The 22685-nt window shown below is 45.4% G+C and overlaps 9 protein-coding genes across 14 annotated transcripts; 3 read left to right on the top strand and 6 right to left on the bottom strand.

The window, feature by feature from the left end:
• The first annotated feature begins 48 nt into the window (after nt 1-48).
• LOC135339421 (vacuole membrane protein 1-like) lies at nt 49-2135 on the top strand. The gene is made up of 12 exons (XM_064535514.1): nt 49-145; nt 198-242; nt 315-447; nt 504-594; nt 648-838; nt 903-987; nt 1085-1136; nt 1184-1341; nt 1386-1502; nt 1638-1699; nt 1763-1865; nt 1913-2135. Exons 1-12 carry the CDS (start codon nt 49-51, stop codon nt 2060-2062), a joined length of 1284 nt encoding a protein of 427 aa, XP_064391584.1. The 3' UTR covers nt 2063-2135.
• LOC135339426 (protein rogdi homolog) lies at nt 2120-3789 on the bottom strand. The gene is made up of 9 exons (XM_064535524.1): nt 3405-3789; nt 3230-3338; nt 3148-3187; nt 3043-3097; nt 2912-2995; nt 2671-2862; nt 2463-2614; nt 2290-2416; nt 2120-2238 (listed from the first exon to the last, which is right to left on the bottom strand). Exons 1-9 carry the CDS (start codon nt 3420-3422, stop codon nt 2206-2208), a joined length of 810 nt encoding a protein of 269 aa, XP_064391594.1. The 5' UTR covers nt 3423-3789; the 3' UTR covers nt 2120-2205.
• Nucleotides 3790-3966: 177 nt separating this feature from the next.
• On the top strand, nt 3967-5121 carry LOC135339427 (2-dehydro-3-deoxy-L-rhamnonate dehydrogenase (NAD(+))-like). Of its 2 annotated transcripts, none has more exons than XM_064535526.1 (5): nt 3967-4040; nt 4096-4393; nt 4481-4584; nt 4636-4829; nt 4912-5121. In XM_064535526.1, the coding sequence occupies exons 1-5, from the start codon at nt 4011-4013 to the stop codon at nt 5021-5023; spliced, it is 738 nt and encodes a 245-aa protein (XP_064391596.1). In that variant the 5' UTR covers nt 3967-4010; the 3' UTR covers nt 5024-5121. The 2 variants fall into 2 exon arrangements, with proteins under 2 accessions (XP_064391596.1, XP_064391595.1); XM_064535525.1 differs by having other exon boundaries at nt 3980-4040; nt 4084-4393.
• On the bottom strand, nt 5091-8592 carry LOC135339424 (polymerase delta-interacting protein 2-like). 3 transcript variants are annotated; one of them, XM_064535519.1, is made up of 8 exons: nt 8445-8592; nt 8243-8398; nt 8014-8125; nt 7897-7963; nt 7704-7814; nt 7357-7525; nt 5335-5535; nt 5091-5275 (listed from the first exon to the last, which is right to left on the bottom strand). In XM_064535519.1, the coding sequence occupies exons 1-8, from the start codon at nt 8543-8545 to the stop codon at nt 5179-5181; spliced, it is 1014 nt and encodes a 337-aa protein (XP_064391589.1). In that variant the 5' UTR covers nt 8546-8592; the 3' UTR covers nt 5091-5178. The 3 variants fall into 3 exon arrangements, with proteins under 3 accessions (XP_064391589.1, XP_064391588.1, XP_064391590.1); XM_064535518.1 differs by having other exon boundaries at nt 8243-8401; nt 8445-8582; XM_064535520.1 differs by having other exon boundaries at nt 8014-8122; nt 8243-8401; nt 8445-8582.
• On the bottom strand, nt 8592-14105 carry LOC135339411 (cilia- and flagella-associated protein 251-like). Its single transcript, XM_064535497.1, has 22 exons — nt 13945-14105; nt 13815-13883; nt 13547-13728; nt 13394-13499; nt 13188-13346; nt 13090-13134; nt 12918-13038; nt 12728-12800; nt 12531-12674; nt 12361-12478; nt 11914-12103; nt 11716-11855; nt 11476-11640; nt 11268-11411; nt 10355-10437; nt 10118-10274; nt 9756-9847; nt 9574-9702; nt 9421-9526; nt 9188-9278; nt 8985-9119; nt 8592-8880 (listed from the first exon to the last, which is right to left on the bottom strand). The coding sequence occupies exons 1-22, from the start codon at nt 14053-14055 to the stop codon at nt 8705-8707; spliced, it is 2736 nt and encodes a 911-aa protein (XP_064391567.1). The 5' UTR covers nt 14056-14105; the 3' UTR covers nt 8592-8704.
• Nucleotides 14106-14200: 95 nt separating this feature from the next.
• LOC135339425 (vacuolar protein sorting-associated protein 37C-like) lies at nt 14201-15560 on the bottom strand. 2 transcript variants are annotated; one of them, XM_064535522.1, is made up of 4 exons: nt 15322-15560; nt 15054-15225; nt 14826-14953; nt 14201-14773 (listed from the first exon to the last, which is right to left on the bottom strand). In XM_064535522.1, the coding sequence occupies exons 1-4, from the start codon at nt 15469-15471 to the stop codon at nt 14285-14287; spliced, it is 939 nt and encodes a 312-aa protein (XP_064391592.1). In that variant the 5' UTR covers nt 15472-15560; the 3' UTR covers nt 14201-14284. The 2 variants fall into 2 exon arrangements, with proteins under 2 accessions (XP_064391592.1, XP_064391593.1); XM_064535523.1 differs by having other exon boundaries at nt 14826-14908; nt 15322-15557.
• A 34-nt stretch (nt 15561-15594) lies between these two features.
• Nucleotides 15595-19507, bottom strand: LOC135339417 (probable 18S rRNA (guanine-N(7))-methyltransferase). 2 transcript variants are annotated; one of them, XM_064535508.1, is made up of 9 exons: nt 19426-19507; nt 19334-19371; nt 17125-17220; nt 16984-17066; nt 16743-16936; nt 16557-16693; nt 16209-16260; nt 15918-15979; nt 15595-15870 (listed from the first exon to the last, which is right to left on the bottom strand). In XM_064535508.1, the coding sequence occupies exons 1-9, from the start codon at nt 19462-19464 to the stop codon at nt 15723-15725; spliced, it is 849 nt and encodes a 282-aa protein (XP_064391578.1). In that variant the 5' UTR covers nt 19465-19507; the 3' UTR covers nt 15595-15722. The 2 variants fall into 2 exon arrangements, with proteins under 2 accessions (XP_064391578.1, XP_064391577.1); XM_064535507.1 differs by lacking the exons at nt 15595-15870; nt 15918-15979; nt 16209-16260; ... (2 more) ...; nt 16984-17066; nt 17125-17220 and adding an exon at nt 17324-19020 and having other exon boundaries at nt 19426-19503.
• LOC135339428 (dnaJ homolog subfamily C member 30, mitochondrial-like) lies at nt 19487-20344 on the top strand. The gene has a single exon (XM_064535527.1). The coding sequence runs from the start codon at nt 19488-19490 to the stop codon at nt 20226-20228; it is 741 nt and encodes a 246-aa protein (XP_064391597.1). The 5' UTR covers nt 19487; the 3' UTR covers nt 20229-20344.
• On the bottom strand, nt 20271-22683 carry LOC135339431 (CDP-diacylglycerol--inositol 3-phosphatidyltransferase-like). Its single transcript, XM_064535529.1, has 6 exons — nt 22570-22683; nt 22378-22512; nt 22289-22328; nt 22014-22206; nt 20628-20709; nt 20271-20557 (listed from the first exon to the last, which is right to left on the bottom strand). The coding sequence occupies exons 1-6, from the start codon at nt 22607-22609 to the stop codon at nt 20391-20393; spliced, it is 657 nt and encodes a 218-aa protein (XP_064391599.1). The 5' UTR covers nt 22610-22683; the 3' UTR covers nt 20271-20390.
• Nucleotides 22684-22685: the final 2 nt, after the last annotated feature.

Below are 22685 nucleotides of genomic sequence, written 5' to 3'. Positions count from 1 at the left end.
TGTATCTGTACTGTCTGTACTGAAGCCCTGAGTCAGCATCCATGTCACATGATAATAACAATCAACACACATGGCCTACCACACAGTGGAGTAAGGGAAGGAATGAAAGAGAGGAAGTCAAGGAATAGTAGTACTCGGCTGCAGGGTATGATCATTGTGTGTGTGTGTCATAGCCTCTCTCATGTACACTCCTGCAGCCTCCAACAATGGCCAGCCACAAGCAGCCACCACCACCACCAGAGGTACGCCCCCCCCCCCCCCCCAGCCCCTGTACTGTGTGTACTGTGTGTACTGTGTGTACTGTGTGTGTGTAGATCCTGGGTTGGAGAAGTTGAGGCAATCCCAGCGTAAAGATCGCTCCAAACTTGTCCTGTGGAGACGCCCACTCACTACACTACATTACTTCACAAGAGAGCTGCTTTATGAGACGTCCAAGCTAGTGAGTGGGTGAGTGGGCGTGTGTGAGGGTGTGCTGTGTGTGTGATATGTGTATCCCCCTGTAGAGTGCTCCAACATCGTATCAAGGTTTTCCTAACAATGCTATTGGCAATCGTACTAGTGCTCAGTTACTACCTCGATGGACCTCATCAAACAGTACGTTAGTGTATTCATCTCTCTCTCTCTTTATTACCTCCTCCTCCCTCCAGACAGTGGCAATAGTGGAGCGTGAGTTGCTATGGTGGTCCTATTGGGTGGGTCTAGGAGTCCTCTCCTCTGTCGGCCTGGGTACTGGACTACACACCTTCCTACTGTATCTAGGTCCATTCATTGCCTCCGTCACACTGGCTGCATTTACTTGTAACTCTGTCGACTTTCCTGACCCCCCCTACCCCAACGAGTGAGGCTACACCCACCTCCCCCTCACACACACACACACCGCCCCCTCACACACACACCTCTAGCATTGTGTGCCCAGACACAGAAGCAGGCTATCCAATCTCCTTTTGGACTGTCATGAGTAAAGTGAGGCTGGAAGCAGTCATGTGGGTGAGTGGGCGTGTGTAGCTCTCCTCTGTGTGGGTGTGCGTGGGTGGGGTGGCTAGTGTGTGTGTGTGGCTCTCTGATAGCTGGTTGCCTTGTGCAGGGTGCTGGTGCAGCCCTGGGAGAGCTGCCTCCATACTTCATGGCCAGAGCAGGTGAGTCTGTGTACCCCCCACCCCCTCTATGCTAACACCCCCCACAGCTCGTCTGTCTGATGGAGAAGAGGTGGATGACAGAGACTATGATCAGATAGAGGCTGTACTTCACTCCAGTCGCAAAGATCCTCTCACAAGAGCAAAGAAAGCTGTTCATCGTCTAGTACAGAAAATTGGCTTCTTCGGTATTCTCCTCTGTGCCTCTGTAAGCCCCCCCCCCACAGTATGCAGTGATTACCCCCCACATAGATACCCAACCCCTTGTTTGACCTGGCTGGCATTACTTGTGGACACTTTCTAGTGCCTTTCTGGACATTCTTCGGTGCTACTCTAATCGGGAAGGCCATCATCAAGATGCACATTCAGGTAGCTAGGTCAAACTGATCGAAATGTTCCATTCTAACTGAATTAGGATTGTGCATATTCCCAGTTATGTACAGCCTTAAAGGTGTACCTGATGTTCGATTAGTCATGCTTATCCATGCATGTCCTCACACACAGCAAGTGTTTGTCATTCTGGCTTTCAGTGAACACCACTTGGAGTGGGCAGTGGATCTCATTGGGTAAGAGAGGGGAAGTCCCTGTCCTGGCTGCGGATGTATATATACGTGTGTGTATACATGCAGGGGAATCCCCTATGCTGGCCCACTGATACAAGCACCATTCAGTGAATTTCTCGAGAAACAGAAGGCACATCTTCACAGGAAACCAGGAGAGGAGTTAGTGCAGGTGTGTGTGGGTGTGTGTGGGTGTGTACTGACTGTATGTGTTTGCAGGAGTCGAGTCTTATCCAGCAGTTGTTTGGGTATCTACTGCTGGTGATGGTGGTCTATTTTGTGCTGAGTATCGTCCACTCCATGGCACAGAACTACGCTAAGAGAACTCAAGAGAGAGAACTGCACTCACGCAACAAACACTCTCAATAGCATTGTGTGCATTAATTTATTATGTTGACATAATTTTGGCAGCAATTAATTTGATGATGAGTTTATGAGTCAATTCATAATAAATTATTGTTCAAACAATATTTCTATAATTAACGTACATGCACTATACGTGTTCATTGTTCCTAAACTGATGACACTCCATCAAACACTTTAACCTGCAGAGTAGACACAATTAAATACAGAAGAGGCCATTAAGACAGGCCTACCTTATCAAGCAGATCCTGTGTTAGCTCCAGGCTTTGTCTGAGCAATGCCAGGACTGCTGCTAGCCACGGCACACTGGCAGATACTCTGAGCTGACCTGTCACCTCGTATATCACACTTCCATGCTCACTATATACAGTGGAGGCAATAATAGTCAGCCTAAAGACTAGCTTACAATAGTGCCCCCATCCAGGAGTTAGACTCAATGTCCTTCATCTCCCGAACACCACCGCGTGCCGTCACTGCTAACACTGTCAGCACGAGCAGGGAAGAGCTGATGTGGAAATACAACGCCACGTCCTCAGGCAGCTCAGGCTTCAGCACAGACTGTATATGAGGGGGTGGATATGAGGGGGCGGATATAATAACTTGAGCAAGCAAACTTTTTGATTGTTGTTGAATATGTGCTGTGCGGTAGTGTTGGGGGGTAGAGTGAGGGCGGCCTCTGTTTGAAGCAGTGCTCCCAGCAACCCCTCCAAACACCCACGCAGACATGACTGTGAGGAGTGACCACAGCTCTTTAGACTAGCGTAAAGGTCGCGAACCCTCTGGAAGTGGTTCACAGAGTCTTGTACCTGAGGACAGAGGGGAAAGTCCCTCTCATAGTGAGTAGTAATGCCTCACTTGCTTGAGTTTCCATGGTGACTGTTCCTTGATGGTAGTGCGTAGAGAACGTCCTCCTTTGCCAGGAGCTCGAACATTCAACTCCTACACAAGATTAGCTGTGACTATATACTGTGTTAGACAACACTCACAGCTCGTGATATCCTGTCCCCGTCCACCGTGACAGTACAGAGGACATTGTCACCCCTACAACCAGTATAGAGGGGAGTACAGAGGTCATGAGCTAGTGTACTTACTGGTGCTGGGAGCTCAATAGAACAGGTCTTATCTCAGCACCTGAGGGAGGTAGTTACACACACACAGCACACGCACACTCACCAGCTATAGGGAACGGAGATAGTTTCTTAGAGCACTCCTCCAGATGACGATCAATGGCCTCCAGCTTTGCAGTCAACTCGGTCCTCACCAACCACTCCCATTCCTTCAACTGTACAAGGACGAGGGACGTAACAGAAGCTGACAAAAACCAATCGCTTTTAGTCACTAAACTCACTAGCTCTGCAGAATCCATTGGAACTTTGGCTTTGGGTAAAGATCGCTAATGGATAAAGGTTAAACAGAGGAGCAGTGGAGGGCAGAATACCCTGACCTGCTTGCCTCCTTAAACTGGAAACCTCTGTCATCTCGAAGGAAAAACCAAAAACTGAAAGTCTGCTTTAATATACTTAATAATTTATCTATAATATCTCCCAATGTTTTCACCCTCCATCCTCGCCCTTCCCCCCGTCACCCTCATAATCAAATTATTTTTAAACCATATGTTAAAACCCTAGCCCATAGACATTCCTTTTTTGTAAGCGTAATCCCCATTTGGAATTCCCTTCCCCTAAATGTTATCAGTAGCCCTAGCCCATCTGCTTTTAAATTATCCCTGTCAAAATTATAGCAATAAGTTAAATTTTTTTCCTTTTTTCTTTTTTTCACTTAAGTACACCTGCACCTGCACCTTTACTTTTTGGTTATGGACTGACTTCATTATTAGCTTCATTTAGCTACCTTGTCATATCCTGTATGCTTCCTCTGCATCAAACATTATAAAAAAAAAAAAAAAAAAAAAAAAAAAAAACTGTGGTAAAGGTCGTCAGTAGTTATTTTTACTATGGCTGCTAACAAGATGTTTGAAGGACAAGTAAGTTGATCATTGTGTGTGTGTGTGTAGTGTGTGCATGCAGGTCCCTCTGCAGGTTGCTATAGTAACAGGGGGTGCTCAGGGCCTGGGTGGAGCTATAGCTGCTATGCTCCAGAGGAACGGGGCTAAAGTGATGGTATTTGATATGAAGCCAGTGGTGGAGGGGGCGTCGCCAGAACTGAGCAGTTGTGTAGTGGATGTGAGAGATGAGGAGAGTGTTGTGGCTGGATTCAAGAAGACAGTGGAGCTGTGGGGACGTGTGGACATCATGGTCAACTGTGCTGGTATTGTGGGCCCTCATAGTGCCACTGCTGACATAGTGGATGTGGCCGAGTTTGATAAAGTGTACCAAGGTGTGTGTGGGTGTGTGTGTGTGTAGTGGGAGGTGTGTGTGTAGTGAGAGGTGTGTGTGTGGGCTGTCATTAGTGGTGTGTTTGCAGTGAATGTGAGAGGAAGCTTCCTCATGACCAAGCACTCACTCGTGGAGATGAAGAAACGTAACTATGGCCGCATTCTCCTCATTGCCTCCATTGCTGGTAAAGAGGTACGCCCACACACACACACTACCGCCCACACACTACCCCCCCCTCCTCAGGGTAATGCCGGGATGTGTGCGTACAGCTCAAGCAAAGCTGCTGTGATTGGACTAGTTAAGAGTGTTGGCAAGGAAAATGCTGAGTCAGGTATCACAGTCAATGCTCTTGCTCCCGCTGTTGTCATGACTCCCATGGTGGAAGCTATGGACCCGGCACAGGTCAAGTACATGACAGATAAGATACCAATGAAGAGGTGAACACACAGTTACTGTATAACTGCTATCAGGAGTACATACTCCTGCTGCTATATATATAATTATTATGTTTGTGTGCAGGTGTTGCAGTCTAGATGAAGTGGCTAGCATCACACAGTTCATAGTGTCTCAAGAAGCAAGCTTCAACACTGGAGTGTGTTTCGACCTCACAGGAGGAAGAGCTACTTATTGAAACTATATACAACTGACTCTAGATTATATATAGCGCGTGATTATTCTTTTGTATTATTTTGACGTCATTTTGTAACAATAAATGATACGCAACATTAAGTCATACATGTAGTGATAACAGAATGAATAGAATGGAACACAGTACATAATTATAGTCTATGATTGTTCATCATCACGACTACTGTCCAGAGTAAATGGCGGCACTCGCACTTCAAATGAGCTCTTATCTCCACGCTCGAGTAGAAACGTTCCCCTGTGTGTATGTGTGTATATAGTGAAGGGGGTCACATGATAAGCACATGACACACTTACCACATATGTCCGGATGGTGACTTGAGGGACACATGACTGCTGTACTGGAAGCAAGGTTGGGCCGAAGAGAAAACAGGCTCTTGACCGATGACCCCACGACCTTTCACTGTCTCCAGAAACCCAGTACCAGAATAGATTCTCCAGTGACGCTCACGCAACACAAGCCGCTCACCACTCAGGCACTCGAGCCGAATATTGTATCTGAAGTGTGAATAATAATATAGCTAGTTAAACGGTGTGTGTGTGTGTGTGTGTGTGTGTGTGTGTGTGTGTGCGTGTGTGTGTGTGTGCGTGTGCGTGTGTTGCAGTTGAACATTTTTTAACAGCCATAACTTTCGTACCATTGATCCAATGCCAAAGATTTCAGAAATAGACCTTTAAAATGATGTGTTAATCCAAAATTTCGTCGGGGCCCTAATTTGTCATTTTTCGGCCTCGGACCATGGGCTATATATAATCCATGGTACAGCTAAATTGGAAAACACTTTTATCTCTTAAATATGAAGTTTGATGATAGCCATTTGAAAGGTATTAATTTTTTCTAAGCTTTCAGAAAATTTTGACTATGGATCCACAGAATTCAAGTTATGGCAGCTGAAAGAGATTGATTAAACGGAGGGGGTGGGAGTGTAGTTGAACATCTTTCAACAGCCATAACTTCAGTACAGTTGATCCAATGTCAAAAATTTTTAAATTCTCTGAAAGCTTAGAAAAATACCTTTCAAACGGTGTGTTCCAATCCAAAATTCGTCTGGGCCATAATTTGTCATTTTTCGGCCTCGGACCATGGGCTATAATCCATGGTACAACTAAATTGACAAATAATTTTATCTCTTGAATATGAACTATGATGATACCATTTGAAAGGTATTTTTCTAAGCTTTCAGAAAATCATAAAAATTTTTACTTAGGATCCACAGAATTCAAGTTATGGCAGCTGAAAGAGATTGATTAAACGGAGGGGGTGAGGGTGTAGTTGAACATCTTTCAACAGCCATAACTTCAGTACAGTTGATCCAATGTCAAAAATTTTAGAATTTTCTGAAAGCTTAGAAAAATACCTTTCAAACGGTGTGTTCCAATCCAAAATTTCGTCTGGGCCATAATTTGTCATTTTTCGGCCTCGGACCATGGGCTATATATAATCCATGGTACAACTAAATTGGAAAAACACTTTTATCTCTCAAATATCTCTCAAATATGAACTATGATGATACCATTTGAAAGGTATTTTTCTAAGCTTTCAGAAAATCATAAATTTTTTTACTTAGGATCCACAGAATTCAAGTTATGGCAGCTGAAAGAGATTGATTAAACGGAGGGGGTGAGGGTATAGTTGAACATCTTTCAACAGCCATAACTTCAGTACAGTTGATCCAATGTCAAAAATTTTAGAATTTTCTGAAAGCTTAGAAAAATACCTTTCAAACGGTGTGTTCCAATCCAAAATTTCATCTGGGCCATAATTTGTCATTTTTCGGCCTCGGACCATGGGCTATAATCTATGGTACAACTAAATTGGAAAACACTTTTATCTCTCAAATATGAACTATGATGATACCATTTGAAAGGTATTTTTCTAAGCTTTCAGAAAATCAATTTTTGACTTTGGATCCACAGAATTCAAGTTATGGCAGCTGAAAGAGATTGATTAAACGGAGGGGGTGAGGGTGTAGTTGAACATCTCTCAACAGCCATAACTTCAGTACAGTTGATCCAATGTTAAAAATTTTAGAATTTCTGAAAGCTTAGAAAAATACCTTTCAAACGGTGTGTTCCAATCCAAAATTTCATCTGGGCCATAATTTGTCATTTTTCGGCCTCGGACCATGGGCTATAATCTATGGTACAACTAAATTGGAAAAACACTTTTATCTCTCAAATATGAACTTTGATGATACCATTTGAAAGGTATTTTTCTAAGCTTTCAGAAAATCCTAAAATTTTTGACATTGGATCAACGGTACGAAAGTTATGGCTGTCCAAGAACCATCGATTAAACACATGAGGAACTAGTATCACCTCCACCAGTAAGTGGTTCCTTGGTCCTCATCTTTGCTGCCCATATAGAATGGCATTACAGACACTCTCACTCCAGCAGTGCTCTCTCTGTGCACATCACTCAGAGTCAGCCATTTATGATTCTTCTCACGCCAAGCACTCAACACATCACGAGGCAGAAACAGTGACCCTGCAGCAATATCAATACAAGGTATGGCCTCTCAAACTTAGCTACGAAATATAGCCCACGCTTTTTGCTAGAAAATGGACACTTTGGAGTGCCTGTAACTTCAATTTAGTCAGGGAGCCCTATCACATGTACGCTATCATACTATTCATCGAAACAAATTAAGGTAGAACTGACCAACCTTGCTTGTCTCCACTGGGCACAAAGAACTGTGGGAACAATTGATGAGAGAAGCTGTCCTGCCCAGTGCTGGTATAGGGTAGGATGTCTTCATGGGCCACATAGTCCAATCCTGCAGCAGTGTGACAGCTAGACTAGAGTGTGGTGTGGTGTGGTGTGGCAGCTAGACTAGAGTGAGTGAGGCACCCACGTACCTGGTAGAGAGTAGAGAGATGTGTCTTTGCTGGATGCTAGGAAGGTGATGGCCTCAGGGTGTGTGCGCTAGGGCAGGGAATCATATTAATGGCACTTATTAGCTTGGGGTCACTCACTACATAGGGGAAGTCCTTGTTGTCAATGAGGACCTGGTAGTATGGCTTGCTCTGTGCTTGCAAACCCTTCACCTTACTGTACAATAGTCCCTCTTCCTCCCAACCACTACTACTGTGCAATGAAGGACAATAGTGTGACACACACACACGCGCGCGCACACACACACACACACCCACCCACCCACACACACACACACACACACCCACACACACACACACACACACACACCTCTCAGTGGTTCTACTGATGTCTCTATCATATACGTTAGCAGTCCACGGGAATAAGACCACTCCACGATAACCAAACACACGATGCAGGAAGAACTGTGCAGCAGGATAATAGCCCGAGGGCTGAGGGGACTCTAACTTGCCAATCTCCAGTAGTCTGCTAGTGACAGGAGAGTGCAGTGAGGGCTGGCTAGTACACTCACCTGAAGTACTGGTCCCTGCTACTGGAGCTGTGAACACTTCTACTGCAACCACGGCACACTAGACTAGTAGGTCTCAACACTACTCTTGTTAGTAGATACATACTGTGCCATGCTGGTTGGTAAAGATCATCTTATTAACAAACTGACTTTTGCAAATCAAATTATTTTTGTTGAAAATTAATTATGCTGAAGACGTTATAGGTACAATAATAATAATAATGTAATTAATGGTGAACACACACACACACTGTGTTGGGTAGTTAGGTAGCTAGTCCTAATAGTTCCTCCGCAAACAGTGTGGCTGTCAGTGTGTTTGGTATCTCTGCCAGTACATCCCCAGGCTCTGCTGTGAAGGCACCCTCTACCTCAGGGTTGCTAGTAGCTCCTAATAAGGTCATCAGATACTCCACCAACTCAGTCTCTGTGAGATGCTCTCCTGTGCACATGTGTACATACAATGGTGAACACCTACACACACACACACACACACACACACACCCACACCCACACACACACACACACACACACACACACACACACCTTTCTCTTGTAGCAGCTCCAATAACTTAGTCCTGTCCACAGTGCACTCCCCCCCTGACCTTTGACCCAGAGCTTTGAAGGCTTCCAGAAACTGACCAGGGGACAACCCAAAGGCAGGGCGATGATTAATGTACACTGTGTGTGTGTGGTGGGGGCGGGTGAGTGGGCGGTGTGTGTGTGTGGGAGGGAGGGGGATTACTTACGTTTCAGAGTGTCTCCAAGGTCAATCTGAGTCTTGAAGACTTTGGAGGAGACATAATTACTAAACTTGACTTCATTCACCATGTTCTCAATCTGTACACAGTACACACAGGCACACAGTACACACAGTACACCCAGGCACACAGGCACACAGTACACACAGGCACACAGTACACACAGGCACACAGTACACACAGGCACACAGTACACACAGGCACAGGATTGCTAGTCTCACCTGTTCTTCTGAAGGATAATAACCCACAGCTCTCATGATGTCAGGTAGTTGCTCCACTGGCACTGTACATGACACTTCCCTCTCACCAGTAGTCTCAACACTCTGACTGCACACAATAGTCTATTATAATTATAATAATTAACATACATGTACCTTCTTATTTGAGCATAATAGAAGAATTCCTCCAGCTCTTTGAAGAACCCTCCCTCCCTCCCCCCCTCTAGGAGGGAGTAGAATGGTTCTAGACCAGCTCCTCCCAGCTGGGAGAGAGCCTCCAGGGCTCTACAGAGGAGGGGGAGTACAAATGAAGGCAATTAAAGCATGTATCCTCTTACCCCGTGTTAACTGTCCACATGTGCACAGTGTGGTCATGCCCTCCAGCAGTGAACAAGTAGGAGCCATCATGAGAGCTAGTTAAATCAGTCACCTACAAGAATCGAGGCTAGTCCCCTACCACACACACACACACACACACAGGGTACTCACTACAAGGAGGCTAGTCCCCTACTACACACACACACACACACACACAGGGTACTCACTACAAGGAGGCTAGTCCCCTACCACACACACACACACACACACACACACACACACACACACACACACACACACACACACACACACACACACACACACACAGGGTACTCACTACAAGGAGGCTAGTCCCCTACCACACACACAGAGGGGTACTCACGTTCCCAGAGTGGGCCAGCAGGCAAGAGGTGTTGTGTGGGTTTCCATCGTGTGGTAGTAGTAGGAGGCCCACCTTGTCTTGAGTGGTGTAGGCTAGGTACCTGCGAACCTCTTCTCCTTCAGAGCCCCTCACTACCATTCCAGGGAGCAGCAGCTGTCTACACGGTGTGGGGGGGGAGACTAACACACTGTCTATACGGTGTGGGGGGAGACTAACGTATGGGTACTAGCTAATTACCTTGTGATGGGTGTTTCAAAGGCAGGCCCCAGTAGCGTCTGCCGACACATCTTAGTGGTGGAGTTGAACAGCTTCAGCTTGTACTATATACATGCATAGATAGAACAGTAGGAGGGATTGGAAACGAAAATGTTTGCGTGAAACACTCCGCGTTATAGGGTGTGGCTAAAACTACAAAGGATTATTTTTATAGTCAGCATGCTCATTACCTGTCTTGACTGCTCTACAATGTGCTGTACATAGAAACAGTGAAATTGATCACTTTTAATGTTGATTTTTCTAAAAAGTAAAGAGAATCTAGCTCTAAAAAGTCGACTGAGCCACGCAGCCACTATCACTAAACAAATAAATGCTATAAAAGAAGGAGTAGCCCTTACTATGAAGTCGTGGGAAGTCAAGGCCCGTGGTGTGTCTAAATTTATACTGAAAGTATACTAAAGCAGTTTGAAGGACTATACTGCAAACGTTTATGAACAGTACAGCTTATCCATAGCATGAAGCCATTCTATATAGCACTTAGATACATAATAACAAGTCAAGCAATGTACTTTGCTGTTTTGACTTCACAGCAGGGAAAGAGAAAAGTTTACATAGAGTAATTCAAGCTTAACTCAACAAAAATTGGAAACAGAGTAAAGACAACGGACTCAGAGCTTGTCAGTGGTATAAACTTACTTCTCTAGAGTACCTCCCAGCCCCTGAGTGATCGCTAGTGGATAGGAGAGCTAGAAACAGTTGAAATACAACACAAAACGATCAACCACGAAAATATTTGCGAGCGCGAAATATAACGCGGAGTGTTTCAACCTTTTACACAGGGCGGCCCGGTCGTTTCCAATCCCTCTTACTGTTCTATCTATGATACATGTAGGTATAGGGTATATAACTGAGTGGGCGGGTGAGGTATATATACCTCATCATTGGAGAGTAGGATGAATGATTCCTTAACGAGAGGAGGGTACCATATAAGGGAAGTGGGTGTGGCACTTTGCTCTACTCTCTCTATGGAGTGTATAATGAGGTCATCTTGACTACTGCCAGCCAGGTCATACTCCACCTGCACACACACAGGGTAGGGTCCATACTAGTACAGTGTACAGTGTAGTATTGGAGCCACTTACAATGTGTCTGTCCTGGCCCAGTGAGAGCAGCCTGGGGAGGGTGGAGTCTAATTGAACCCCAAACAGTAGGCCGACAATGGGCTTGTGATGTGAGCGATGCTTGGCCAGGAAGGACCACCTCCCTCCCTCTCCACACACGTACACACTCACACAGCAGTCAGCATCCTGGGAGAGATACACTAATACTTGTGCAACTGGGGCAATCAGAGGAATGCTACCTACACACACAGACACACTCACGGCAGTAGCAAGGTAGGTAGAGTCATGAGAGAACGTGATGAAAGAGACACAGTCTCGAGAGTAGTGCCAAGGATCAGTCTGCAGACTGTGCAATGTGAGAGCATCCAACAGAACCACACCGCCATCACTGAACCCAACACCTACACACGTACACAAGCAACAATTAGCACACACACGCATACAGTGTACACAACTCACCAATGATGTCACCACTAGGGTCAAAGGTGATACACTGTATTTCCACACCCTCCTTGAAGTGCCTTGCTGCCACCACTTGGCGTGTAGTGTAGTCCCAGAGCTTTAGTTTAGTACTAGCCACTGCTAGTCTAGGTAGAGAGGGATGGGTCGAGAGGGCACTCACACAGTCTGCATGCTCATCCAGTACTGACTGCAATGGAAACGCCCCAACTTGATTATGTACTTGAGAAGGAGTATGATGAATTATTATAAGAAAAGTCCCCCCAAGAGGGAATCGAACCCACACCTTATCTATCACCTAATCTACTAAGCCGCCACCCTAACCACTAAGCCACACCTATTCTGTCATAATACAGATTGCAGACTTGCAGTGCACTTGCATCAAAAGAAAATTGTCCTTGTATATAATTATATCATTATCAAATTCATTAGCTTACATGTCTGTACCTGTATGAGTGATCCATTGGCAGTGGTGTGTGTGATGGTGGCTGTGCTAGAGCTGGTGCTGAAGTCAGGGACAAGGAATGGCCCTCCACTCATAGTGGCATCACCAGGATACTGGTGGCTGTGTGGATACAGTACATGTATATCATCACATTAATACAGACAATAGTTACTTGTCAGAGAGTTTGGGCGGCTGATGGGCGAATGAGATGGACACAAGATGTCCATACTGCTCACTGCTGTCATACCAGTGGAGCAACTTGAGGGACGAGTCAAAGAACTTGATCCTACCAGATACATCACCAGTCACTACAAAGCTGCGAGGGAGTGGGCGGATAACACAGTGTGTAAGGTGTGAGGGTGTGTGTACCTGTTGACAGTGGTCACCACGGTAACAGGACAGTCGAGGAGTTTCATTAGTTTTTCTGGTCTCCTACCACAGCCTAAGAGAGAGAGAGAGTGGGCAGAGGCACACAACACACAACACACAAACACACACACACACAGAGTGGGCGGAGGTACACACACACACACACACACACAGAGTGGAGTTTACTCACCTTCCTGGTTAGGTCTAGGCCCCCACACTACAGCACAGCCCTCAGAGGTGCCAGTGATCCCTCTATCAGTGCCAGGGATGAACACAGACTGGGTCAACTCACCAGTGGATTTATTGAAGTCCTGGAGGGACAGTATAGAAGGAATCCAGGCAACTACCTAGCTAGTGGGTACCTTGTCTGATACTAGTGTAGAGGTAGCTCTCATCTTGTCACCAGCCTACAGTGTGTGTATCATAGTCAACACACTAGCTATGTAATGAGAGCACTCACCCAGGTATAGAACACTACACTGTCCTCACTGTTGCTCACAAGTTGCTGATTGTCAGAGGGATGGAAGACAAGGTGATCCTGAGGACCAGAGTCTACACTGAGGCTGGTAGTACAGAGGGGACCCTCACACCCACTGCTCCAGTCCCACACACACACCACCTATACAGGCACAAGAGTCAGACTAGCTAGTACATGTGTGTGTCTACCTGAGGAGTATCTGCAGACAGAGTGGCCAGGTACTTGGCATCCTCTGATAGAGCCACTGAAGTAGTGCCCTCACCCAGTCCATCAAATAGTGTACACACTGGAACACTGTGACAGACAGCAAGTATACACAGACAGACAGGCAGTGGGCTTACCCTGTGTAGGAGTCCCACACAATGAGAGTGCTGTTGGGCCCAATATCAGCAGTGACTATCCATCGCTTGTTTCCACTCACGGCCGTGGCTACTATAGAGTGGGCGTGGCCTTGTAGTAGCATCTGTGTATTGTCAGATATGTCCAATAGCACTCCAACATGACTGCTCACATAGAACACCATCTGTGAGTGAGTGGGTGGTATGAAGAGAGGCCACACACACACTAGAGTCACACACCCCACACACACACACACCCATACACACTCACCTTCCGTGTTCCCTCGGACACATTGTGGACTGGGAGAGAGGAGTTGAAGCCATAGGACCAGCATAATGACTACAGGAATGAGGGCCGGGGATGCATCATATGACATCAGTGTGTACTATAACCACCTTACCAAGGGATGGTTGGAAAGAGGGGCATCCTTACACTCTTCCCTCTTATGTACATCACTGGAGGAGCTCTCTTTGATAGCTCTGTCAGCAGGAACGTCTTCTTGTGTAGCCATAATTGCGTTTATTCTATTTAATGCCCATCTTAAGATTATTAATTTGTTTGTAACCATGGCAAACATGTAGTTAGTAACCATGGATATTAATTTTGTTCACATGATCAGAGTTTAGTACCACGCCCACTTTATCAAATAACAAGAACGTGTGCAAACATAATTAGTGTACACAAGACCAAATACAGCACAAGCATATGACAATGCTAACACACACGCACATACACAAGAACTAGTATCTATGTTGTCTGTATTGGTTGTATGAAGATGGCCTTGGTGGAGGGGCTTGGGAGTAACCAGTAGTGGGTCGTACAGGAGGATAGCCAGGTCGTGGGTAGCCTGGTGCCACTGGAGGGGGGTAGCCCTGGGCCACTGGAGGGCGATAGCCTCCCTGTTGATATCCAGGATAGGCTGCTGCTGGGAATGGTTGTTGAGAGGGCATGCCACGAGGAGCCATGGGATAGGGGGGCAGAGAGTTGGTGGTTCCCTCTGATATCCTACCAGGAGACCCCACAGACTGTAGTGATGACATAGGGGGTGTGGCTTCAGGAGGTCGTCGTGTCCTAGGGACTGGCACAGGACGTCTGTTCTTACTCAACTCATCAAACTTGCTGAGCTTCACTTTCCTCAACCAGTACTCTGAGCGTTGCTTCACTAGTGACTCTACAAACTCATCAACTGTTAGAGAAGATTTACCATTCACAAACTCAGTAGCAAAATCCTGTAAAGAAAGGAATCATAGACACAGTCACAGAGAGTGATTGGTTGCTTACTTCTGATGAGTCCTCGGAGGTCTTGGTGGCTTCCTGTAGCTGCTTCCTGAGAGTGGTCAGCTCAGTGCGACTCTGTAGCCTCTCTACATAAACACACACACTATGAACAGTGCGACTCTGTAGCCTCTCTACATAAACACACACACTCTGAATAATCACAACACACATGCACACATGCACACAGCACACATGCACACAGCACACAGCATACAGAGCACACAGACTCACTGAGTTCATTGTATCCCTGATCATAGTCTGCCTTCAGCTCTTCTGCTTCAGTCACGAGGCATCTCAACTCTTCCTTGGCTTGAGTGAACTGTGGTTCTCTGTCCGTGTTCTGTAGTGCTAGCTCACGGTTCATATCCTGTAGTCTCTCACATTCGCCTCGTGCTGTCTTCACCTGAAGGCGGATATGATATTGTTAATACAGAAGGTGTTGTATACAATAGCTCACAACACAAGCTGTGACTAGACTAGCACACTTGACTACACTCACATCCCCCAGTTGTAGCTCCTGGAAGAACTCGTAGAAGGTACCCTCATCCTGACCGTCCAGAGTCTTGAGTAGCTCCATAGACATATCCTTGAGGAGGTAGGCAGGAAGGTTAACATCGTTAATGCTCTTCACAGAGGTACGTCTAGCCATCGCGAGAGCTAGAGAGGATCGGAGATGCAAGCTTTGTTTGGCTCTTCAAACATTACTTTAAAATTGTTGGATAAATGGAGCAGATACAATTGGAATGTGTTAGTTCTATTGACGACCTTTCAATTCAACATTACATAGAAGTTTGCATAATTAGAACACAGCCATTTAATAATTTTTGGACATAGAAATTACGTTTGCATAATTAGAACACAATGGTAACTTCTTTAGTTGAATGCACACACACAGTTGAGTCAAAACTTTGGTTTTCTTTTTCGTCCAGTGTACTTGGTGTCTGGCCTCACGTCTCTTCCCTGTCGTCTCCTTCTTTCCTTCTTTGCTGTCACCCACTCTCGACTCTTGACTGACACGTGTGAACGTCCTCTAGCTTGTAGCTGACGTCTGTATGTCATGTGATCATTCTCTCAAGCATTAGTATCATTTCTTACCTTGTCTCCACAAATGACACAGTGTCTGGTGCCTTGCTCTCGCCCACTCCACTGCCCAATCCCTGCACACACACACAGTACACTAGTTTGGCACACACACACACACACACACACACACACACACACACACACACACACACACACACACACACACACACACACACACACACACACACACACACACACACACACACACACACACACACACACACACACACACACACACACACACACACACACACACACACACACACACACACACACACACACACACACACACACACACACTACCTTGGGCATATCTGATGCAGCAGCTCCTCCAGTGAACAGACACAGGAACAGCCTGCACACACAACACAAGTCATGGGTAAATGTAGCGTTAAATAGAGCATCTTTGAACAGCCATAACTTTAAACCTGTTAATCGCAATAACGTTAATTTTACGATTTTCTGAAAGCTTATAAAGAGAGGCCTTTCAAGTCTATATTATTTTTAGATAAAATACCATGGGCTATAGTTTTTTCAGAAAATAGGCTGTTGGGATTTGAACATCAGAACCCTTTTAAACTTTCATGAAATCACAGAACTCATTTACAAGGCCAACACTAGTACATGTACACAATTCATGGAGTGACTTACTTCCTGGCCTTGGTTGAGTTGGGGTAGTCAATGACGACCCCTCCAGTGAACCCAGCTCTCATGGCCTGGTGAGTGATTAACTCCATCTGGGCTGGATTCTCAGGATAGAACTGGAACACAGCATGACCTCCACGCACCTGTGTGGGTGGTGGGAGGAGTGAGGGTGTGGGGGTGGGGTGGGCGTACCAGACAAGCATACAACGAGCTGAAGAAGTGATAGAGTCTCTTGGGAGGATTGTGAGACTTCTTGTCAGCATTACACAGCCACTGAAGAGCAGAGACACTGATGACAGCATCAAATGTTCCAGGCCTGAATCCAAGGCCTTGACCCATGTCCCACAGAAACAGGTCCCCCTCCACCTCTCTCTCCCTGGCCACCGCTGCACAGATAGTGTGTACACTATAAGAGCTAACCCTAATTGCTCACCTAGCATACTTTGGCTGATGTCTAGTCCAGTCCAGTGATGGCCAGCTTCAGTCAACGCCTCTCCACTCAGACCAGAGCCACAACTACACCAGGGAGGGAGTCATAACAAGACTGTCTATACACACACACACACACACTCACCCCACATCCAGTATGTAGCTGGGTTGGTCCTCTGGTAAACGGAGAAGCTCTATAGCTCTTTCAGCCATTGACATCTGTACCTCCATCATCCTGGAGCTGCAGGAAAGACACACACACACACACAGTTAACATCTGTACAGTGTCTACACATGCATCCCTATAATGAAACACTGACCCTTAACCAGACACCTGTGGACAGTCAAGGAAATAACAATCATTGTGTTCACAATAGCATTACAATAACACACGTACAATAGACACAGCTAACTACACACACACACACCACTAGTTGGTTTGGGTCAATAGAGTCACATAACGTTTAGGCCTGTACACTAGAGCCAGGAGCATTCCTAAACCAGAACAGGCACTAACTACAAACAAGAGTCCATAAAATCCAATAACACTCTTGAGCAGAGTTGATACCGTTGCCCCAAGAGATCCAGCAATGATTTGACTAGTGAACAGCATCCCATAGTTAATGGCAGCGTACTTGAGACCAAAGGCTCTACCCACGGCAGTAGGGAACAAAGAGAAGTTGCCACCAACACAGAAAAATATAACACACACCCACACAAAGTACATAATCTTTCCTCCGAGTATCGTAGAATATAAAGTAAGCATAAACACAGTCATAATAGCAGACATGACCACTAGACAGAACTTGTATGAGACCAGATCAGCCAAAAGCCCCCACACAATCCGACCAGCGCAGTTGAACACAGCTGATACAGAACCAACAATAGCCAAGTAATGGTCATCATGGATAAAGCCAAGTCCAAACACCTTGTAGAGGGTGGCTATGAACATGGTAGCCATTCCATTGGAGAGGAACATGAACCAGAGGATGTAAAAGTTAGGCTTGGTGAGTACTTGTCTCGGGGAGAGGCTGCTAGCCACGTTGGTGGGTAGAAACAAGTTAGAGGCAAGAGAGCTCTCGAGATCCGGTCGCCCTGGTTGTGTGTCATCTTGTAGCAACTTGAGTTTCTCCTCCTCCTTTGTTTCCTCATCATCAGACTCCGCCCCTCCATTGAGAGCCACACCCCCTTTCAATAGACTGCTCGTCAAACTGTTGTCTGGACTACTTGTCAAACTGTCTGGACCGCCTTCCTTGTAATCATACTCGGTGGTTATTCTGTCGTCTTTTCTCTCCTCCTCTTTCTCGCCAGCAGCAATCTCATTGGTTACTTTTTCGTCTGTTTGTCCATAGTTTGGAGGGGGTGTGGTTATCATGAGCGAGCCAATCAGTTGTATGCCTGCATAAATACCTCCCATTAGCAGGAACATCCATGGCACTCGACTAATCAGTTCAGGGTCAGTGAAATATTGTCCATCAAAAGTTTTCGAGTTGCGAGGGTTGATGTATAGTGTTTGCAGAGCGTTGAACCCCAGAGCCCCCAGTCCAAACCCGGCCACCACGACACCGTTGGCAAGACCCTTCCATTTAGGCATCCACTTCATAGCAGAGGTCAAAGGTCCAATATACGCTATGCCAACCCCCACTCCAAACAGTATGCCGTAAGTGAACAACAGGAGCCAAAACGATACCTTGATAGCAAAGAAGGAAAGAGCAACGCCAGCGCTCATAATCCAACCACCTAGTAAGGTCGTGAACCTTGGACCTATCTTATTAACCAACCAACCACCAATAAACATGGCTCCACCTTGGCCAATCAGAGCACACGCAAATATCCAGGAAGAGGTGGCATTGTTCAAGTCTTGAGGGTGGGACTGATTGCGTATATAAGAGACTATGTATGGAGCCATGTTCCCGAATGTGTAGATGGTGCCGAGAGTGAAGTGAACCATGAACCCTCCGACCACCACCAGTATAGCCCTCAACACTAGCAAGCGTGGCGGCCAATGGAAGGATGAGGAAAACACAGAGCTCATGGTTAGCTGTGAGGGGGGGAGTGTCTACATGGAGCCCCAACACACACAATCTGAATAACAGTACAATACAGTACATCGTAAAGCTCGTGTATAAATGTGCTGAGTGGACAATCTGATATAAAGCAATTCTCGCAACCCTAGCCCACATCAACGAGTTACTTATGTAGCATTAGCATTACTATGGCATGTACAGTACACTAGATGCAGTACACTAGATGCAGTACACTAGATGCAGTACACTAGATGCAGTACATGTATTTACTGTTCAGTGGACAAACTATTCAATTACAATCACAAGATCATGTGTAACAGAGCTTACTTTTGTGTGTACTTTCTTGCTTCTAGGTCATTATAGAACTGCAGGATAGGATACAATGAGTCACTAGCTTCCTATTCAGAGGAGGAACTCACAATCTCTGGAGGTGCACGGTGTTCAGGTCGAGATGCCATATTGAGGGGGCGGGACTGACCACATGCATAGAATGACCTTTGACCCAAGTCACATGGTTATCTCTCTCCCAATACAACGAATAAAAGGATGGAATATTAAAAAGAATAAATGTGCTCTGCTTGGAAAGTGTGGGAGAGTGAGTATGTCTCTTTACCGAGTCTTGGTGTCGTCTCTCAAGGAAACCAAGGCTCTCAAGTGTTGTACACTAGTGCGCTCCTACACTACTCCCCCTCCGGCTAGGAGCAAGAGCAAGGACTTGTATGGTGTCATGGGGATCACTCCAAATGCCACTCAACAGCAAATCAAGGAGGCCTATTATAAACGATCCATGGAGTATCATCCAGACAAGAACAAGAACAGTAAAGAAGCTCACACTAAGTTCACAGAGCTGACAGAGGCTTACTCAGTACTGGGCAGTCATGACCTACGCAAGAGATATGACAAGGGCTTATATCATGGCCACCCTCACAAACACGCCCCCGCACACACAGCCTCACAAGAAGCACATCCTCATGACACCACTGTACGTGCAGGACAGAAGGCCAAGTTTGATTTTGATGAATTCTATCAAGCTCATTATGGGGAGGCACTAAAAAGAGAGAGAGAAGCTCGTAGGAGTGCAGCGGAGGCTAGAGAGAGGGCTAAAGTATACACCATCTCTCAGAATATTCAACAAGTGCTCATAGTGTCAGTGGTGCTCAGTGTACTGGCTGTCGGCTGGTATGGGGGCCAACTCAAACACAGAGGAAAGAACTATCCGTGAACACTTTATAATTATATAGCTTTATTATCTATTTTGTCCACATCAGTTCACAATAAACTTTATACAACATCAGTTTTGTATTATGAAGATTATTATGAAGATTGCTATAACAAGAATTCCTAAAATAATTATAATAAAAATTATACTAAAATTAATGAATGTTCATTGCTTGTGTTCCTTGTTGGCCCTGCTGTTAGCGTCCAACACTCCAATATTCTGACTGGCCACAATCAGTTGAACCACAGACACTACTTGCTTCAGGAATGACACGGGGAACGTCACTATAGCAACCAGATACCACGCCCCCACCTCATAGCCGAACACAGTGACTGTAGAGAGTGGGATAGTGTGTGTGGGTGTGTGTGGTGGGTGTGTGGGTGTGTGTGGTGTGTGCCTTACGTGTGGGGCCAGGTGTGAAGTAGAGCATGTAGAGAGATGCAAAGAAGAGCTCATTAGCCGCACAGAATGTGAACAGAATAGGCTGCAGGAATTCACCACTATATAATCATGCAGTACCTACAGTTGAACCTTGAACCCCCGCCCACCCATCCCTCCATTCAATGGTTCGGGGACTCTTTAAACAGCCATCACTTCAGTACCGTTATTACAATGTCTATGATACCTTTCAAATGGTGTCATATTTGAGAGATAAAAAGTATTTGTCAATTTAGCGATACCCTCCGTTTAATTAATGAAATGGTGAATCTTTCAGCTGCCACAACTTAAATTCTGTGGATCGAAAGTCTAAAAGTTTATGGTTTTCTGAAAGCTTAGAAACAGACCTTTCAAATGGTACCATCAAAGTTTATATTCAAGAGATAAAATTATTTGCCAATTTAGTCTGTACCATGGATTATAGCCCAGTCCGAGGCCGAAAAATGACAAATTAGGGCCCGAACGAAATTTTGAATTGAAACACATCATTTGAAAGGTATTTTTCTAAGCTTTCGGAATATTATAAAATTTTTGACATTGGATAAACTGTGCTGAAGTTATGGCTGTTGAAAGACACACCCCCCCCTCCGTTCAATTAATGAAATGGTGAATCTTTCAGCTGCCACAACTTAAATTCTGTGGATCGAAAGTCAAAAATTTTATAGTTTTCTGAATGCTTAGAAACAGACCTTTCAAATGGTACCATCAAGTTCATATTCGAGAGATAAAATTATTTGCCAATTTAGTCCGTACCATGGATTATAGCCCATGGTCCGAGGCCGAAAAATGACAAATTAGGGCCCGAACGAAATTTTGAATTGAAACACATCATTTGAAAGGTATTTTTCTAAGCTTTCGGAATATTATAAAATTTTTGACATTGGATAAACTGTGCTGAAGTTATGGCTGTTGAAAGACACCCCCCCCCCTCCGTTTAATTAATGAAAATAATGGTGAATCTTTCAGCTGCCACAACTTCAATTCTGTGGATCAAAAGTCAAAATTTTTTGGTTTTCTGAATGCTTAGAAACAGACCTTTCAAATGGTACCATCAAAGCTCATATTCGAGAGATAAAATTATTTGCCAATTAATTTTAGCAACACCCCCCCCCCCCCCCCCCCATATTCAATCGATGGACTTTCTTAATAGCCATAACTTTCGTACCGTTGATCCAATGACAAAAATGTAATGATTTTCTGAAAGCTTAAAAAACAACCTTTCACATGGTATCAGCAAAATTTACATTTGAGAGATAAAAGTATTTGCCAATTTAGCGATTTAAACAAGTCCATTTCTAAGCTCTCAACGTTCCTATACTGCCAGTAGTACCACTACACAGTGCAACTCACTCGTTTGTAGTAATATCTCATGATGGGGTTGGCTGTGAGATCAGTGACTTTATGGCTGGTGTCCCCCACCACTAGGGCACTGTACATCTGAATCCAATGACTGGATATATCAAGGGCCACTATACATTGCCAGACTAGCATCCAGGAGGGGTAGAACAGGCAGAGTGTCATCAGGAGGCAAGTGGTGGCACATCTGAGGAGGGGGTAGGGTAGGGTAGGGGGGTATGGTAAGGGGGGTATGTGGTAGGGGGGGTAGGGGTTAGGGAGGTATTTACCTGTCTGTAACCATATCCAACACTGCGCCAAAACTAGTACCTGCAATCAAGAGTAAGTTAGTGAACTAATGATACGTTACATGCAGTACCTTGGTTGAACCTTCGTGCTGCCCATCCATCAAATGCATCCAATAGTCCACTGAGTAGGTAGCATATGGAGGCCTTGATGGGGTCAAAGGGCATGTAGTAGAAGGAGATGATCCCCAACACCACTCGTGCGTAGCCTGCGAGGGGCACATATCACACACCACACACACCACACACACACTACACACACTAACCTATGAGGTTGGGGATGAACAGGAAGATATTCTCAGCCATTTCCAAGCAGCAGCGAGACAATGCAGAGCTAAATATTTTTTTGTTTACTTGTGGTGATTTGGTAATGAGCGATATG

Source organism: Halichondria panicea, chromosome 8 (genome assembly GCF_963675165.1).
Source record: "Halichondria panicea chromosome 8, odHalPani1.1, whole genome shotgun sequence".
Classification (NCBI taxonomy): Eukaryota; Metazoa; Porifera; class Demospongiae; order Suberitida; family Halichondriidae; genus Halichondria; species Halichondria panicea.
The sequence above is the reverse complement of the archived record's forward strand: the minus strand, read 5'-3'. Positions and strand labels throughout refer to the sequence as shown.

Bases quoted from the DNA above. Each gene is read 5' to 3' on its own strand.
- LOC135339417 (XM_064535507.1), bottom strand. From the start codon at position 19,014: ATGAGCTCTGTGTTTTCCTCATCCTTCCATTGGCCGCCACGCTTGCTA.
- LOC135339427 (XM_064535525.1), top strand. From the start codon at position 4,011: ATGGCTGCTAACAAGATGTTTGAAGGACAA. The intron at 4,041-4,083 runs GTAAGTTGATCA...GTGTGCATGCAG, and splicing joins ACAAGATGTTTGAAGGACAA to GTCCCTCTGCAGGTTGCTAT. The intron at 4,585-4,635 runs GTACGCCCACAC...CCCCCTCCTCAG, and splicing joins CCTCCATTGCTGGTAAAGAG to GGTAATGCCGGGATGTGTGC.
- LOC135339424 (XM_064535518.1), bottom strand. From the start codon at position 8,545: ATGTATCTACTAACAAGAGTAGTGTTGAGACCTACTAGTCTAGTGTGC. The intron at 8,402-8,444 runs GTGAGTGTACTA...TCCTGTCACTAG, and splicing joins AGCAGGGACCAGTACTTCAG to CAGACTACTGGAGATTGGCA. The intron at 5,536-7,356 runs GTGATACTAGTT...TTCACACTTCAG, and splicing joins GGAACCACTTACTGGTGGAG to ATACAATATTCGGCTCGAGT.
- LOC135339431 (XM_064535529.1), bottom strand. From the start codon at position 22,609: ATGGCTGAGAATATCTTCCTGTTCATCCCCAACCTCATAG. The intron at 22,207-22,288 runs GTAAATACCTCC...CCCCCTCCTCAG, and splicing joins TTGGATATGGTTACAGACAG to ATGTGCCACCACTTGCCTCC. The intron at 20,710-22,013 runs GTGAGTTGCACT...GAATTCCTGCAG, and splicing joins TGAGATATTACTACAAACGA to CCTATTCTGTTCACATTCTG.
- LOC135339426 (XM_064535524.1), bottom strand. The intron at 2,863-2,911 runs GTGAGGCATTAC...CTCTGTCCTCAG, and splicing joins CACCATGGAAACTCAAGCAA to GTACAAGACTCTGTGAACCA. The intron at 2,417-2,462 runs GTAAGCTAGTCT...CACTGTATATAG, and splicing joins TCCTGGATGGGGGCACTATT to TGAGCATGGAAGTGTGATAT.
- LOC135339425 (XM_064535522.1), bottom strand. From the start codon at position 15,471: ATGGCTAGACGTACCTCTGTGAAGAGCATTAACGATGTTAACCTTCCT. The intron at 15,226-15,321 runs GTGAGTGTAGTC...ATCCGCCTTCAG, and splicing joins AGGAGCTACAACTGGGGGAT to GTGAAGACAGCACGAGGCGA. The intron at 14,954-15,053 runs GTGAGTCTGTGT...GTGTTTATGTAG, and splicing joins TCAGGGATACAATGAACTCA to AGAGGCTACAGAGTCGCACT.
- LOC135339421 (XM_064535514.1), top strand. From the start codon at position 49: ATGATAATAACAATCAACACACATGGCCTACCACACAGTGGAGTAAGG. The intron at 839-902 runs GTGAGGCTACAC...ACACACCTCTAG, and splicing joins GACCCCCCCTACCCCAACGA to CATTGTGTGCCCAGACACAG. The intron at 1,700-1,762 runs GTAAGAGAGGGG...GTATACATGCAG, and splicing joins TGGGCAGTGGATCTCATTGG to GGGAATCCCCTATGCTGGCC.
- LOC135339428 (XM_064535527.1), top strand. From the start codon at position 19,488: ATGCATAGAATGACCTTTGACCCAAGTCACATGGTTATCTCTCTCCCA.
- LOC135339411 (XM_064535497.1), bottom strand. From the start codon at position 14,055: ATGGCTACACAAGAAGACGTTCCTGCTGACAGAGCTATCAAAGAGAGC. The intron at 12,801-12,917 runs GTGAGTAAACTC...TCTCTCTCTTAG, and splicing joins GCCTAGACCTAACCAGGAAG to GCTGTGGTAGGAGACCAGAA. The intron at 12,675-12,727 runs GTACACACACCC...ACTCCCTCGCAG, and splicing joins GTGGTGACCACTGTCAACAG to CTTTGTAGTGACTGGTGATG.